The sequence below is a fragment of the Cervus elaphus genome, chromosome 8 (genome assembly GCF_910594005.1).
Source record: "Cervus elaphus chromosome 8, mCerEla1.1, whole genome shotgun sequence".
In the NCBI taxonomy this organism is placed as follows: Eukaryota; Metazoa; Chordata; class Mammalia; order Artiodactyla; family Cervidae; genus Cervus; species Cervus elaphus.
The window spans coordinates 28,030,425-28,046,583 of NC_057822.1; the positions used below are offsets into that span (position 1 = coordinate 28,030,425).

The window sequence follows — 16,159 nt, forward strand, 5'->3', positions numbered from 1 at the left end:
CCTTCAATCACTCCTTTCAGAGCCTGTCCCCACAGCAGCCCCGCCTCCCAAGCCCTGGGCCCAGGTTCAAATATCTTTATTGATATATCCTATTGGTTTAAATATCTTTATTGATACAAAACTCACCCACCCACCCCATGGCCAGTAGTTCTGAGGAGCCCCACATCCAGAGGCCTAGAAACTGGCTCTTTGGTTTCCATCTGGGGGCCGAGGAGAGAGAGGCTCTATATGGTCTCCTCATGAGGTCCCCGGGAGCCCCTGTCGGGCGGCTCCTTCAGTGCCCTGGGCCTTGATGAACCGGCATAAGTCTCAAGCCCCACCGCCTCGCAGTTTCCAGAGGCCTGGGAGATGGACTTTCTCAGAGGGAAGCCGGGCCGAGGCAGCGCCCTCTGCTGGCGCCCAGATGTTCCGCAGATGCCGAGAGGCGGCCCCGCGCGCAGTTCCGGGTGCGGCGGGCGGCGGGTCAGAGGCAGAGGCTGAGCTCCTTGCGCACGCGGCAGCGGTGGCACTGCACCACGCAGCACCAGTGGAAGCGGCACAGGCAGTTCTCCTCGAGAAGCACGCTCTCCTGGCGGTGCCCGCGGCCGCAGCACAGCAGGTCGCAGCCGCTGAGGTCCGGGGCGCTGCTGTTGCAGGCGCGGCCGCGGGTGCCCGGCGAACCCGTGCGCCGATTGGGGGCGCAGAAGTCGGGCGAGTCGGCGGCATAGAGCAGGTCAGCGCGGCCCGGCGGCTTGAGCGTGCGGACGGCGGGCAGCAGAGCCTTGCCATCGTTGGTGCCCATGACACGCGAGGCGCCGTGGAAGCGCTCGAGCAACCGCGCGCCCACCTCGCGGAACGGGGGCAGCTTCTGCCAGCAGGTGCGCAGCGCGCACGAGCCGGACAGCCCGTGGCACTTGCATTCGGTCCGCGTGTGGCTCCGCACGGCCTGCGGGGAGCAGAAGAGCAGGCGGATGGGAACAGATCCGGGAGGTGGGGCGCAGAAAGGTCCAGAGGACAGACGGAAAATAAGATAGGGGAGGGTGGTGAATGGAAGACTGCAAAGAGCAGACCAAAAAAACACAAACAAACAAAAAAGCGAGAGCGCGCAAAGTGGGAAGGAGGAACTCACGGGCCAAACACCCCGGAGAGGAGGAGTAGGAAGAATGATGGCCAAGTGGGAGCAGTGGGGAGTGGGGGACAGTATGCAGTGTAGAGATCCCAGGATCCAAAGCCAAGGAATGGGGGAGAACGCGGAATGGACAGCAAGGGTGAGATTCTCCCTGGAGGGAGGGGGTAAAGGTGGCAGCTGTCGCACGGATTCCTCTTGCCAGCCAGCCTTCTCATTCCTGCTCTCAGGGCCCCAGGCAGAGCAGGAGGCCTGGGCTCTGTCTCCGCCAACCCTCCCCAACCCTTTCCGACAGGTATGTGGGCCTGTCTGGACATTCCTCTCTGAGTCCCCTCTTCCCCCCCTGCCCAATGCCTCAGGCCAGAACCCTACAAGACATAGGATGTGGGGGTTCCCTGGCACACCCTAGAACTGAGGCATAGGGTGCAGGAGGGCCCCTATGAATGCCCTACTGAGAACTGAAACCCAGGAGTCCTGCCCTTTATTTACCATTTATGTCTGAAGCTGGAATGGAAGATTCACAACCCTGCTAGAGATTTATGGGGTCAGATGCCCCAGAAAGATCATTTCCGGAAGCTCAGAGTCCAGGGGCCAACCTTATCTACAGTCTTAAAGTCTACGGGCCCCCTCCTAGGCCCCTTCTCTTTCCCCTCCCCCCCCCCAACATCTGACTCATACTTCTTCTTGTCCCTAAACAGGAGCTCCTGAGGCTCTGCTCATCATAGAGGGAAGGGGAGAGGCTGCCAGGGCTCTGGGCAGGGACTGGTCTGGGGTTGCCAGGCAGCCAGTTGACAAGTGCCTAGACTGTCACAGCTTCCCTGGCCTGTGCCTGACCCCTCCTACCATCAGGATCCACTACTCGTCCGTCCTTCACTCCTTTGCAAGAAAATTGTCCCTGGAGCCTCCCTCACTTCTCCCAGCTCCCCAACCTCCAGACCCCATACCTTTACTGGGTTTCTGTCCTTCCTCTCATCCTTGGCCTTGGTCTCCCTCCTCAGCCCCTGCCCTGGCAGCCCCTAGCCACCCAAGCTTAGCCCTACTTGTCCTGTCTCAGAAGTATGTCCTCCCTACCTGAGGTCCCTAAAGGCCCTGGGTCCTCTTCCCTGCGTGTCCCCTCCCTACCCTGCCCACTGGGCCATCAGCCCCTAGCCCTCCCAGGCCCCCCAAGTGACTCCCTCGTCTAGGTCAGCCACCTTGCCTCCCACTGGCCCAACCACACCCCCAGCCAATCTTCCCAAGTGGCCTCCCACACATTAACAAACTCCTACACTGTGCAGGCCACTCACACCCTCACTTCCCCACAGTCTTCCACAAACTCCTCCTCATATACCACAGTCTCCACATCCTTTCAAACTCACCCACACTCCCACATTTCCACACTCACACACGCGCGCACCCTTATACGTGCCTGTCCCCACTCACCAGCCGGCCCGCCTCGTTGTTGTGAAGTTGCACCAACATACGGATGTCTCCGCGTCCCCGTTTGTGCTGCGCGTCCATGAAGAGCCTCGACTTCTCGTCCCCGAAGTCCACGTCGTCGCCGCAGCCCCCCCACTCCCAGGCGGCGCTGCCGTCGGGGGACCCCGCGGGGCCGGGGGGCCCTGGGGTGCCTGGCAGGCCGGGGGGCCGGGGTGGGGCCCGGCCGCGGGGCGCCTGGCAGCCGCACTGCAGCAACTCGCCCATGGAACAGGCCTGCGTGACCGCGTGGCTGGCGCCCGCCGCCGTTATAGCAAACACGAAGGCCGTCTCCCGAATGTCTGCGGAGGCGGGGAGGGGCGGTCAGACAGCAAGACCCGGGCTGGGTTCTGGGGCGCTGCGCTGGGCGCGAGGCAGCGTGGTGTGGGGCTGGGAGACAGGATCGGGGCCGTGTCCTCTGACCCGTGGAGGAAGTGGGGCTCCGTGGGCCTCCCCCACCCCCACCCTCTCCTCTGACTCCCCCAACGGCGAGACAGCAGCCCCCTCCTGGGTCCTCCCCACACTGACCCTGTTGCAGGATGCGCCCGAAGGCCTTGCTATGGCTGGAGCAGTTCCAGCGGCGGAAGCGGAACTGGAACTGGCATTCCCGAACCCCCAGCCGGGCGCCCCGCGCTAGCTCGGCCACCACTTCTGGCTCGGCCTGGCACAACTCAGCCTGCCGCCCTGCGAGCCGCCGGGCCTTCCTGCAGATGCTGGTAGGGTCCATGACCAAAGGGCTGCCCACGGCCCTGGGAAGTAAAGAACAGCAGACCATGGTTGTAACTCGAAGAGCTTGGGGGAGGGGCGGGAGACCAGCCGCGCCCAGCCCACAGCCGGGAGCTGTGACATGCCTCCTGTCCCACCAGCACCCCCAACTGAGATAGATTGTCCCACCTGGTTCTCTTACTATTCCGTGTGTGTGTGTGTATGTGTGTGTGTGTGTGCGCACTCTGAGCTAGATTCTAGGCTGAAATTGCTATAGAGCAAAGAGTCAGTATTATCCTTCTGTGTACATATTCATTAATAAATCCTTACAGGATTTTGACTCAAGGTGAAGGCTTCTGGTACCCGGTAGACCAAGGTTAAAATTCACCAGGTCTAACCCAAAAGGGAGAGGAAGAGGACGTTAATGGAAGGAAGATCAAGCAAGCCATCACGGGGCTTCTTCCCTGGTGGTCCAGTGGTTAAGAATCAGCCTTGCAATGCAGAGGACACTGGTTCGATCTCTGGTCCTGGAAGATCCCACATGCCTCTGAGCACCTAAGCCAGTGTGCAACAATTACTGAGCCCATGTGCTGCAACTACTGAAGCTCTCATATCCTAGAACCTCTGCTCTGCAACAAGAGAAGCCACTGTGATGAGAAGCCGGGCACGCTGCAACTAGAGAAAGCCCTCCCACAGTAATGAAGACCCAACACAGCCAAAAATAAAAATAATAAATACATGCAATTAGGAAAAAAAAAAAGTAAGCTGTCAAAGAAAAGAAGGTACATATCATAAAGAAATAAAAAGAAAAGTAGACAGTGTCAGAAAAGGATCTGGTCTTAGTGGACCACAAGCTGGTCTTGTGTTAGCTGATTAGCCCTGATGCTAGAAAGGTGGGGCAATCCCAGCAAGCCAGGGTATGTTAGAGCGGTCAGGGAAGGGAGCCTTTAAGGAAAGTCACACCCCCTGTCTAGCCCAGATTTCTCCTTCTGTCAGATCCCTCCCTCCCCCGATATCTCCCTGTTTCCCTGAGCAGGAGGAAGGCACTGGGGACTGAGTCTCTGAAGCCATGTTGTAAAGTAGATGGCACTGACCCTTCTCCTGCTCCAGGGTCTGTGACCTTTCCAGAGCAAGATGGTAGCAAGCCAAGACCAGTGCATGTGGCGGGGGTGGCAGGGCAGATAACATAACTGATTGGGGAGGGGATACTCCTTGACTTGGTGGGTAAAGACCTTCCACACACTTGCAGAAATCCCTCCATTCTCAGCCTTTGTTTCATTTGAGGCTAGCACTTCCTTTTAGTCGCTGTACATCATACCCCTGAAGGTTCACTTGGCTGGGTATTCACACCTGGAGGGGACTACTTTAATTGGAATGCTCTTATTTGAGCACTTAGCTGAGATCGCTGTCTGGTAAGAATAAGTAGGTAGAGCATTTAGGCTGAGGGTAATTTGAAACCACTCAAAAGCCTTTAGCAGGGGGTGGAATAAGATTTTGGGTGGGGAGAAGCGACACCACGAGAAAGAAAACCTGGAGGAAAATGTTGGTAGATATGTGCCAAAGGTCAAGGTGGCCTACTTTTCAGCTTAGCTTTAGTGCACATCCACCCCACTGTCCCCATTTGCTCCACAAGTATGGGCTGCCCAGGCATGTTCTGGGCCCACAATGAGATGTAATGGGCTTAAATAGCAGCAGGAGGAATTTAGGTCTTAAGGTAGAACTTCTCTCACTAAGGAGTGAGATGCTTGAAGACGTGATTGCAGGAAGATGTGTAAGCTCAATCCTTGAGCTCAGTCCTCAATCCTATAAAGTCTCCTACCACACTCCACCCCACCCCCATCACCAACCTGTCCAGTCAATGTCATCACCCTTACCCCAGTAGTCCAGGAACCAAAGTTCTCTCCTCAGTGGAGAGACTCATAATCCAAAACTGCCTGCCTCCATACTTAGGACTTACCATCACTGCATTACCACTGTACCTGGGAAGGTCCAGCCCCAACCCTTTCACATCCCTAGAGAAGTAATAGATGGGGCAGGGGCAAGTGGGCCAAGGGTAGGAAAACCCCTGGCCATACTAGTTGATCAGTCTCTATCTATCTATCTTTATTTCTATCTATCTATTCACCCCCCTTCTACTTACTTATCCCATTTCATTACAAAAATAAGTGGAGGCAACTTCCAGTATGGTTGTACAAGGTTGATGAATAAGACTATGGAGCACCTTGAGAGTTAGGACTGTTACTTTTGTTTCCCATGGCAGATTTTTAGCTGCTTAATTTGTATTTCCCCTCCAATATTTATTATGAAAATTTGCATATTGTGAATGATTACTATGCTTCTCCAATGAATACCATCTAATACATGTGTTTTGAGTGAATGAAGGAGCCATCTAAGGAAAAGGTCCTCACTTGAACCCTGTCCGCATGTGGCTTCATGACTCCTAATTAGCTTCCAGAAACATTTTCTCACCAGTTGGATTCAGAGGCGGGGAAACAGACCTCCACACAGCCATCCACTCCTCTTCTGCCACCTGCATGTTGAGAACTCTACCTGGGAGCCTGGGACCCTGCAAACCCATCTTCCCCACTCCACCCCCAAGCTGCCAAGTTCCGCAGTCTCCCCTCCCCAATCCTGCCCTCTGCTAACTCCCTATTTTCCCAAGGCTGACTGGCCTTATCTTCCCAAGGTTACTCTGTCCCATCCCGCTTCTTTCCCCCCTCCTGCTCTGGGGAAGTAGGAGAGGGTGGGCTATGCAGGCGAGAAAGGGAAAGAACCTCTTGACCTTGTCTTTTTCCCAGAAGCTTGAGATAGGAGAGCAATCAGGAGGAGCACGACAGGCAGGGCCCCCAGGAGGTGGGGCTGGCCCTGCACAGGGTTGAGGGGCTGCTCTGGAGTCAGTTTCTGGTCCGGGTCTGGCTCCTCAGGCTGGCTGGCTGCCTGGGAACTAGACTTGTTTACAAGCCGGTCAGGAGGAGGGATGGGCAATAGTAGCAGCTAGAATCCCATGGGACCAGCTTGCTCCCTGCCCTCCTGTCCTCACTCCCATCTTCAAGTCACAGGAAAGGAAACTCCAGAAGGGGACTGGCAGGGAAGCGTTGGGCAAAACACCAGGCCTCACATCTGTACTCTGGTCTCTGTCCACTCTGGGTGAGCTGAGCTATGCTGAGCAAGTCATTTCCCTCTCTGGGCGTCAGGAAGATAAGGAGTTGGCAAGACAGACTCAAATAGCCTCTCTAAACTTTAACACCATCTTTAACTGAATCACAAAATAACTTCCCCACCTCCCCTCTTCCTTTGCCCTCCTTCTTTCCCTTCTGCTTGCTTAGAGACTGAACTCTGCTTTGGGGGCCTCTGAGTTAGCATTGGCCTGAGATCAGCCTAGGAAAGTGGTGCCTGTCTGGAAGCATCTGCGTGTTGGGTGGGGGCTGGTGGTTGGAGCAGAGTGGTGGTAGGAAATATATAATATGTAGGATCTGAGATCCTAAACAAATAGCCGCTCCTGGGCATAGAAAAAACAAAGCTAGCCCTAAAAGAAATCAGTACGAAGACAAGAAGGAACAAGCCTGGGTTTGGCCATTCTAGCTGGCTTGGCCTCCTGTGCCAAGATCTCCTTCCCAGGGACCTCGGTTGGTAGAATAAGTAGCCAAGTGAGGTGGCACCAGGGGGCAGCCACTTCCTATTGGCAGCATCTGTGAATCTAAGCCTTGGAGGCCTGGGTTTCTGGCCTAACTTACCTTTACATGCCTGGATTCAGAGGGTGGAAGATTTTCTAGTCCACTTCCACCCACTTCACCCTTATTATACAGGCAAGCAAGAGAGGGGACTGACCCTGGCCACTCAATGGGGGAATCCCCATCACAAGAAATTTAGGCAAATATTTTAAAAACCAGAGGGACTGGAGGAAACAGCCCTCGCGCCCCAAGGGCTTCTGAAACCTCAGGGGCTCATGCATACTGTCCTCCACATGGTCCTTAGTCTGATCAGGGTTGGCTGACTCTGCATCCATCCCAGATCACACCGCTAAGTTTCTGAACTTAGAGACACCCCCACTCCTCACACCTAAGTCATCCAAATCTCACACAGCATCTCTCCAAACACGCCTCAGATCCCACCTGCTCTAAGGAAACTCTGGTGGGCCCCAGCCCTCACTGACCTCCCCCACCTGCCTCACTCCTGGTGTCACTCATGGCGGGGGGTGTTGTTTGTCATCCTGGCCAGTGGCATAATTGTTTTGTCACATCTTCTTGTCTTATCTTCCCAATTAGATATAAACTCATTCCAGACAAAGATCTCAGGGAGAAGTATAATGTCATTAGCAGAATACGACTCAGGGCCTTGGAAATCCATTGGACTTGGGTTTGGATCTGGGCTCTGCCATTTGCTGGTTCCACGATGTTAACAAGCCCCTAGCCGGGGATGTTGGCACTTAGCCTTTGTTGAATGGATGAGGAAACTTGACCTTCTGAACCTCAGTGTCCTCAGCTGTAAAGTGGAAATAAATAATAATACCTGCCTACTTCTTGGGTTACACAATGAAAAGAGCCTGTCCAGAGAGTGGGCTTCCACAAGTGTCTTCCCATGGGTGACTTCCCATTCACACCCTTAATCATCTCCTGGGCCTACACAGTGCATGGCAATCAGGCAGCAGGTATGAATTCCTGAGAACATGCTTTGCTCCAACTCTTCTTAGCCTGGATCCCAGTATCTCCTCCTCCCCTGCCAGTCTAACCCATGGACCAGGAGCACCCTCCAAGATCTCCCCACCCACTGCCTCCCTTCTCCAGCCAGCACTCCTGGGTGGATTCTTGAGGCCAAGAGGATCACAGACCTTTCTGAAGCCTGCTCCTCTAAAGGGTCTCACAGCCAAATCCCCACTAGTTCCCCGCACTCATTCTGGGTACTCCTTAGTCTGACCCTCAGCTCCCAAGAGCCAGCAGAGGGAGCCCTGAGCCCTGGGGCTGTGGGTGGGGGCTGCACAGGGATGGGGGAGGTGGGTGGTGGAGAAGGGGTAGAAAAATGTTGCCTGACGGCTGGGCTGCCGAGGAGGCTGGGCCCGGGCCTGTGCCCGGCCCGCCTGTCCTGTCCTGCTCTGTCTAACTCAGTAATTACTGTTCCCCCTCCCCCAGTCCCTACCCCCATCCCAACCACCACATCAAAGTCAGTAATGCCCCAGCTCCATTAACCCCTACCTCCCCACCGCCCACCAGCCACCCCATTCCCTGGCTCCCCAACCCCCCACCCCCGGCCCAACTGGGTTCTTTCTGCCCAGTCCCAGGTGCTGCCCTTCCCACCTCCTCACACTTCTCCCCTTGCAGGGGCTTTCTCTGCCCTGAATGACTTCCCCACACAAGATGGCTTGCTGCTGGTCAGCGGCCTGGACACAATGACCATCCACTGGATATCCTGCAGAGAGTCTGCCCTGTGCCATCTGCTCTCCCAAACCGAGGTGGCGAAGCCCCGTGAGAAGGGGAGGATGGGGGGAGCAGAAGGGGCTTGTGCAAGCCCCTTTCCTGACCCCTACCCCTCTGCACTCCTGGTACTCATCGGGAGGTGGACTCCTGGTCCCCAACCCTCAGCTACGTGCATTCTGGGTGGCCTTGGGCAAGTCACCTCCTGTCCCTGAACTTTGCTAGACTTCTCTCTCTCTGAGAGTGAGAAGATTGGGCCAGATGATCTGTAGGGTCCTTTCTAGATCTAATTTCTGGATTAAGCAGAGGGCTCCAAGCTGGAGGAAACAGCCAAAGAGACCGGGCAGAGAGTGGGTGAAGTACTTGCCCAGCGACCTTTGTCTCCCTCTGCGCCACCTCGGACAGTCCAGGGGAAGCACTCAGGGCCTCGCCCCACCCTGCCCCTGGCAGGAAGGAGGGTGCAGGCTAGAGGGCGCTCTCCCCACTCCCCGGGGACAGGCTTCTGTGTTCCTGAGCACCTCCTGCTCTGGCTGGCTGGGTGCCCTACCGCCAGCCTAACTGCAGCCCGGCTGCCCATACCCCACAACCCCCCCCACTCCCGCCTCATCCCCTCCACTGCTGCATTTCTTCATCAAAGTACACATTCTGGAATCCCCCTGGCTGGGCCCTGATGATCAAGCCTCCCGCTGACTCCCCCCCCCCCCCCCCCCCCCCCCCGCCCAGCTCCTGCTCCCACCCAACTCCTGGCTTCCGATGAGAATGGGGCAGGAGGGGACTGCACCCCCCGGGAAATGTCACGGTGCCAGGACTCTGGTGGGCTCAGGGCATGCTCTGGCCTGGACCAAGCCAGCCTCCTTTTGCCCCTGCCCTTTTCTGCTCACAGCCCCATTGTCTCCCTCCAGGGGAAGCTGCCAAGGCGAGGGTGGGGGGGCTGGGAGGGGAGGCCTGGATGGCCACCCTACCCCCACCATCTACCCCATCCTAAGCTTGTGGGAGCCAGCAACAGGACTGCCCATGAAGGGTCAGGGGCCCCAGAGAAAGAGAGAATGGGAAGGGGTGGTGGAAGTCACAGCTGGAAAGCCTGGGTGTCAGGAAGAGGCCTGGGTCCTTTCCCTGCCTCCCTGAGGGGCCAGAGCTGACCAGCACCTCGTTCCTGTTTCCATAGGGAAGATGAGATGGGGGAAGGGAGTGAGACTGAGTGGTGCTTTTCCTAGTGGAACAATGGGAGGGTTAGTTTCTTTCATAGAAAATATCAAATGGAAAGAGGAAAAGAGAAGAAGGGAGATTGATTTGGCTATTCTGTGAGACTGAGCTATTTTCTACATTTACTGATTGAAGGTAGAAATAAAGATGGGCCAGATATTGAGAAGAACTTCCTGGGGGAGGATGAGAAGGGGGCAGAGAGCAGGATGGGAGGGCTGGGAGCTGATGACCAGGACAGAATCTGTCAGGGCCAGAGCATAAACTGGATAGCCTGGAGGCAGTAAGCTGGACAAGATGACCTCAAGAGAGCCTGGCCAATGTCCTGGAATCTGGGATTCTGTGATTCACAAAGATATGGTTACAGATGAGAGAGAGACAGACAGAGGTCAGAGGCAGAGTTTAGAAAGCATTGGAGAAGGCGGGGCAGGGGGCGGGAAAGAAGGGGGAGGAGGGAAGAAATTGAAAGGAGAAACTCTGGGTGACCTAGAGCCAGGTCCGTGAGCCTAAGGCCTGGGCCATACCCATCCAGGGCCCTCCTTTCCTAACCAGGACAGTCCGGTCACTCAGAGTTCCTGGAGAACTAAGTCTTCCCAGCCTGGCTGCTGCTAGAATGACAGCAAGGACTGCAATGGGCTGCTGTGAGGGCAGCCGCTTTCCTGTTCACCACTGGAGCTCCCGCCTGGTCAGTGTTCTCTGAGAAGCAGGAAGAAAGGATCCAGCCAACCAGTCCTAGACATCAGGGAGCAGCCCATACATTTCTTGCCTGAAGAAGCTCTTGCTTCAGGTGAAGCCTCCGGGGTGGGGACAGCCTCTCCAAAGTATCTGAGTGAGCCAGTCGCCAGACACCTTATCACTCCAACTCCTCACTCTTCACCCGGCTTGCCCTGCAGCTGTGGCCATGAAGGCCTCTGTGTTCTTCCACACCTGCCCTCCTCCCCTCCTCCCCCACTCCCTCCTTTCGAGCTTCAGGGTCAGTCTCCAAGGGACGAGGTCTCTCCTCCTCCGGCATGGCTCCCACCCAGCAGCCCCTCCCAAACGAAGGGGCCACCATGAACACAAACCCCAGCAGATCTCCATACAGCTGCGCCCAGCACCTTTAGTCTCCAGGCCCTAAAGACAAAGGCTCCGCCTCCCAGAAGCGGGAAAGGGGACCCAAGAGGAGAGGGCAGTCAGTGAAATGCCTAACTGGCATAGTGTCCAATGCATGGAGTGCAGTGAGCATAGAGAAGGCAAGGGAGGGAAGACAGAGGGGCAGCGTCATGGAGGAAGTGGTATTTTTAAGTGGAAGGATGATAAAATTGGGACAAATAGTAGGGGGTGGAGTGGGGTGGGGAAGGAAGACAACAGCCCTCAGGGAGAGACCTCTGTTTCCATACTTTGAGAAAGGGCAAAGTTAGGACAGGTGTGTATGGGGAATAAGAGATAGAGATCCCTTTGCAAAATTTTGCTAGAGACCCTAGGTTTTAATGTAAATTGATCCCCCTTTCACCCATGGGGATTCTGGCCAGAACCTGGGGTGTGGAGGAGAGGACTTACATTTAGAAGCACCTCCCAACGTCAGATTATGCTGTAGGTCATCCCACCCAGCCCTCCTATCAAGCCTTCCAGGTAGGAGGACCGACTCCCTATCTTACAGTTGAGACATCGGGGAGCAGGGAGAAGTGACTTGCCCAAGGTCATAGGCTTGACAATGGGGGGAGATTAGATCGCAGGTCTCTTTATTTCAAAGCTGCTACTGCATTATTCTAAGTCAGGATCCAAGGACGCATGTTCCCTAGCCGGGACCTAGGTCGCCCTGGCTTGGCCCCCTCACTGACACCCTGAGGGACTACTCTCCTACATCATGGAAGTGGGATCGTGGCCAGCAGCTCCCTGTGTGGGCATCCAGCTATCTTCCTAGAAAAGAGGGAACTGCCTGCCCCACCCCTTCTTCCAAATCCGGGGTGGGAGAGGAGTGGAGGGTAGAGAATCCAGCCAATGACATGGCGGTATGCAAATAGACAAGGTTTTGACTTGTTAGGATTGGCTAATGCACCAGCGGTAGCGTCCAAGTCCCTCCTCTCTAAACACAACTATTCCGGGCGGGTCCTTGCTGCTCCCAAGACTGAGAAGGGGAAAAAAAGTCTACGGGATCCGGATCGCTGAGCGGTCCCGGCCGGGCACCCACCTCCCCAGCCTCTATCCATCCCGCAAGACTCCAAGTTCCCGCAACATCAGCTGCTTAAGTATCTGCTCTAGCTAGGGCAGTCTGGGAACTCGACCCCATCCCTTGGCTGGCCAGGCCTTGCTCCCTTCCACCAGGACCCTCCACGATTCCCAGCAGCACATTTTTTTCATCCATGACCTCTACATCTGGAAGGGCCAGGAGTCTGGGTCCTTTTCCTGCCTTTCCTCCTGTTTGCTCGGGGAGGAGAAAGAGAAAGCGAAGATTCTGACTCAGTTTCCCCTTTTACGCTCCCTTTCCTGCCCCTCCCACCCATTCTGAAGGAGCCCAGAGAGAAGCTGGTGGGTTTGTGGGCAAAGTAGGGCGGGAAGAGGCAACAGCTTGGCTCTCCCTGCCAGTGGCTTCCCACCTTGTTCTTCTCTTTCCCCCAAATTCAGCCTGTCTCCCCTAAATCCAAAGCCGTCTTAACACACACTCTTTTATTCGGATCTCAGACTACAGATCTTGCCCCCGTCTCCCCATATCTCTTTCCTACCCATCCGCTGATTCCTCGGTGATCTGGATTGAGCGCGTAACCTGCGGTGGGGGTGGGACACAGGGGGAGGAAATACAGTAGAATGTAGGGAGGGGGCAGGGGGTGTGTGGGCACGTCTAAGTGGCAGTTCAGAAATGCCCCTAGAGGAGGTCGGCAGGAGCGGCACGCACCTCCCCCTCGCGTCTCCTGCCGAGGGGCTGGGCTCCGCGCACAGGTAGAGCCGGGAGGCGGCGGGAGCGCGATCCGGAGCCCCACCTTCGGCCCCAAGGTCCCCGAGTCCGAGCTCCAGGGGCCCCGAGGGGGCAGCCAGACGCAGCACTCACCACCACAGTCCGCCGACGTGCGCCGGACACAGGAGCAGCAGCAGGAGCAGCCCCAGGCGGGAGGGCGCGGGCGGCTGCATCGTGACAGCTTTAGGGCCGGCGGGTGCGGGCAGGGCGCGAGGCTGAGGGGCCAGCCGCTGCGCGCCGGGGCCCGGGCTTCAGGGCGAGCGCGGCGGCGGCCGGGAGGCGATGGCTCCGGCGGCGGCGGCGGCGGTGGCGGCGGCGGGGGGGCCCATCCCGGGCGAGGAGGGCGCGGCGGAGGCGGAGAGCGGACAGGGCAGCCAGAGCCTGTGTCTCCTGCCGAGCTCGCTCGGGAGAAGAAATCAGAGCCGGGGGCGGGGGTGGGAGGGGAGCGGGGCCGGGGCGGGGGCGGGGGGCAGGGGGGCCGTGGGGGTGGCAGTTGCGACAGTCAGGCGGCGGGACTCTCGGGAGGGAGCCGAGCGCCCCGGGGCGGCGGGCGCGGAGCTCGGCGGAGGGCGGGGCCCGAGCACGCTCGTGGCTGGGGGACTCGCCTGCCTCGCCCCCTCACCTCGCCTCTCTCACGGCCTGGGAGCCCCCCGCCGCAGCTTGGAGTCGGGGGCAAGGAGGGGCGGGGAAGCAGGGTGGAGAAGGGTAAGCGGGGGGAAGGAAGAGGAGCGAAGGAATGGGGGACGGGCTGGAAGGGAGACGTTTGACAGGTTTGTTGACTGTAAAGAGAGAAAACTTCCCAGGAATGAGGGAGTTTGGGTTGGGGGGCGGTGCGGAGTGGGATGCTGGAGCGGGGGCCGGGAGACGCAGTCGGCCCCCGGCGCTGGGTGCTCCGGGGAGGGGTGTCGAACTCGATGGCCCGATGGGCAGACTCCGGAGGGGGTCACCTCTGACCGGACCCCGCCTCCGCGCCGCAAGCCCCGTTTTTCAGCCTTTTCTTGAGCATGGAGGAAGCGATGGGCCTCCACTCTGCTCCCCAGCCCCCGCCTCATCAGGCCGGCGCTGAGGGGAGGAGGTGCGGGAGGGCAGATTAGGCAGCTAGAGAGAGGAACCTCTTTATGGCCTGCGATCAAGTGCTCGCACGTGCAAGCGAGCGACCGAGTGGAGGTTGCAGAGCGAAGGGTCAGGACTCGCTGCAGCCGGGCCTTGTGGGTCCGAGGGTCCCTGCCTCATCACTGCTCCCACAGCTTGGCCGGGGCCGGAGCGGGTGGGAGGGCAGCTGCAGGTGAGATGGCGTTTTATCTGATTCTCTAATGCCACAAAAATGTCTTTGATGCCCCTGGCCCCCTCCCCACGAGGGGAGATCAAAGGCCCCCGTGGGGAGGAAGGACAGCTCCATTCATCACGCCAAGCGGGCTGGCAGGGAGCTGTAGTCCCTGCTCCTGGCTCCAGCCCCGTGTGCCCCGGGGGTGCAGAGAGACAGGTGGTGCTGGACATTCCATGGCAAGGGCCAGTCTCCCTTCCACCTCTATCCAGAGCGGCCATCAAGCTGTGCGGGTGCTCCTGGCTGGAGAGAACGATGGAGGACCTCAAGTCCATGTGGCAGAAACTTCAGGCGTCTAGAGGAAAGCTCTTGGTCTTCTGGACTGTGTGTGGTGGTGGGGGTGGGAGTGGGGAGCACCTGAACTTGGGGAGTAGGGCCACTGCCAAGAGTGATAAGAGAGAGAAACACCCTGGTGAGCAGAGAGAAGCCACAATTCGGAGTGTAGGGACAAGTGGATCAAGATGGGCTGGAGGTGTAAGAAGAGACCACAGATGTGGGTCCCAGGGGAGGAGGCAGATCTGGGAAACGAAGGATGAGCAAATGGAGAAGAGAAAAGAAATGGAGAAACGTTGGCCTAGGGGCACAGGGAAGCCCCTGGATTTGCCTGGGGCTGTGGTGTCCAGGTTGAATCAGTCTAACCCCTTGTCCTGGTCACTGAGAGTTCTTCTGGTGAGGGTGCTGGAGTGCTCTAGAGAAGGGGGCTAGTGGCTTGGAGAGGTAGGGGGCGTGGCCCAAGTGCAGCCCCTCCCATTTTAGCCTTTAATAGCAACCAGATGCCAGGCACAGCCCCTGCACCTTTTAATTTTGGACCCAGTTGCTGTTTCTGTAGGGCAATGCCAACTCCGGACCCTGCACACTCAACAACGCAGCCAAGGTTGGGCCCACACTCAGGCCAGATGGTGCTGAACAGGCGGCTGGAGGGCTCGGGGGGGGGGGGGGGGGGCGGTCCCTAGAGGCTGCAGGTGGCCAATGACCAACCCCCTGGGAACCACTGCCTGGGTTCCGAACCCTCTTCCCCCCCCCCCCCCGCCCCCACCCTGCTACTGTTATTGCAGATTATGAAATGCTCTCCTGATCCTGCATTCTTCTCTGAGGCAAGAATTTTAATGTATTTGTCTTTGTCATCAGGGGACCTGGGCTCTGGGACCGCCCTGCTTCTGCCTGAGGAGGGAGCGCCCCAAATCTGGTCCCTGCTCCCTCCAGACCCTAGCCTCTCTCCACTACCACCCCCTCATGCCCTAGCCCTGCCCCTCGCCTCCCCCTCCTAAGACACGGTCTCTCTGTGGGGTGGATAAAAATGATGTTATTGAAACAACAGAATTGGGAGCAGTGGCAGGGAGCAGGGATCAGCTCAGGAAACTGGGGCGTTTGCCAAGAAGCCTTCTCCCCCGCAGGCGGCCTTTCTGCCCCCACCCCCCACCTTTCCTACAAACACACACAGAACGCCCCACCCCTCCTGCAGTACTCTCTCTGGCCAGACCTTGTAGAATATTTGGCCACCCCTGGATTTCCCAGGTCCTCATCCTTCCCCCAACTCAAGCACCCCAGAATCCCATTCCAGAAACAGCTGGCCCACTAGTGCCTGTGGAAGCACTGGGGCAGGGAGGGGATGGGCAGGTCTCCTGAAACATCAATTCTCAAGGCCTCTGTTTCAAGGGCAACCTTGTCTCTGCCCACTGCTTTCTGCCTTCTCTGCACCCCCATCTAGGTGTTGGTTGGCATCTGGGCAGAGCGAGAGCCATGACTTCACTCCTGAAGCCCTCAAACCTTAACAGAGATGAGTTCAGATGTTCCTGAGGCTTCAAGCCATCACTATCACCTTGGAAGACCCTCCACGGAGAAGGGCTGGGAAACTAGGAGATGGAAACAGAGGCACACAAAGACAGATCGAGGTGCATGCACAGCATACGCACTCACACACACCCACAGCTGGGCATAGATTTCCAGATAGCCTCGCAGAAACCACAGGACACCTCGCCTCTCCTAGACGATGCTGGATAACTTTCATCCACAGGTAGGGCAGGCCACAC

The 16,159-nt window shown here is 57.5% G+C and overlaps 1 protein-coding gene across 1 annotated transcript; it reads right to left on the reverse strand.

The window, feature by feature from the left end:
* Nucleotides 1–62: 62 nt before the first annotated feature.
* WNT6 (Wnt family member 6) lies at nt 63–13,192 on the reverse strand. The gene is made up of 4 exons (XM_043910009.1): nt 12,899–13,192; nt 3,089–3,309; nt 2,528–2,862; nt 63–925 (listed from the first exon to the last, which is right to left on the reverse strand). Exons 1-4 carry the CDS (start codon nt 12,976–12,978, stop codon nt 464–466), a joined length of 1,098 nt encoding a protein of 365 aa, XP_043765944.1. The 5' UTR covers nt 12,979–13,192; the 3' UTR covers nt 63–463.
* Nucleotides 13,193–16,159: the final 2,967 nt, after the last annotated feature.

What these genes read in the sequence shown, in the direction of transcription:
- WNT6 (XM_043910009.1), bottom strand. Translation starts at nt 12,978, where the DNA reads ATGCAGCCGCCCGCGCCCTCCCGCCTGGGGCTGCTCCTGCTGCTGCTC. An exon ending in CGGGCGCATCCTGCAACAGG is followed by an intron (nt 2,863 to 3,088) that starts GTCAGTGTGGGG and finishes CCGCCTCCGCAG; the next exon opens with ACATTCGGGAGACGGCCTTC. An exon ending in ACAACGAGGCGGGCCGGCTG is followed by an intron (nt 926 to 2,527) that starts GTGAGTGGGGAC and finishes TGCTCCCCGCAG; the next exon opens with GCCGTGCGGAGCCACACGCG.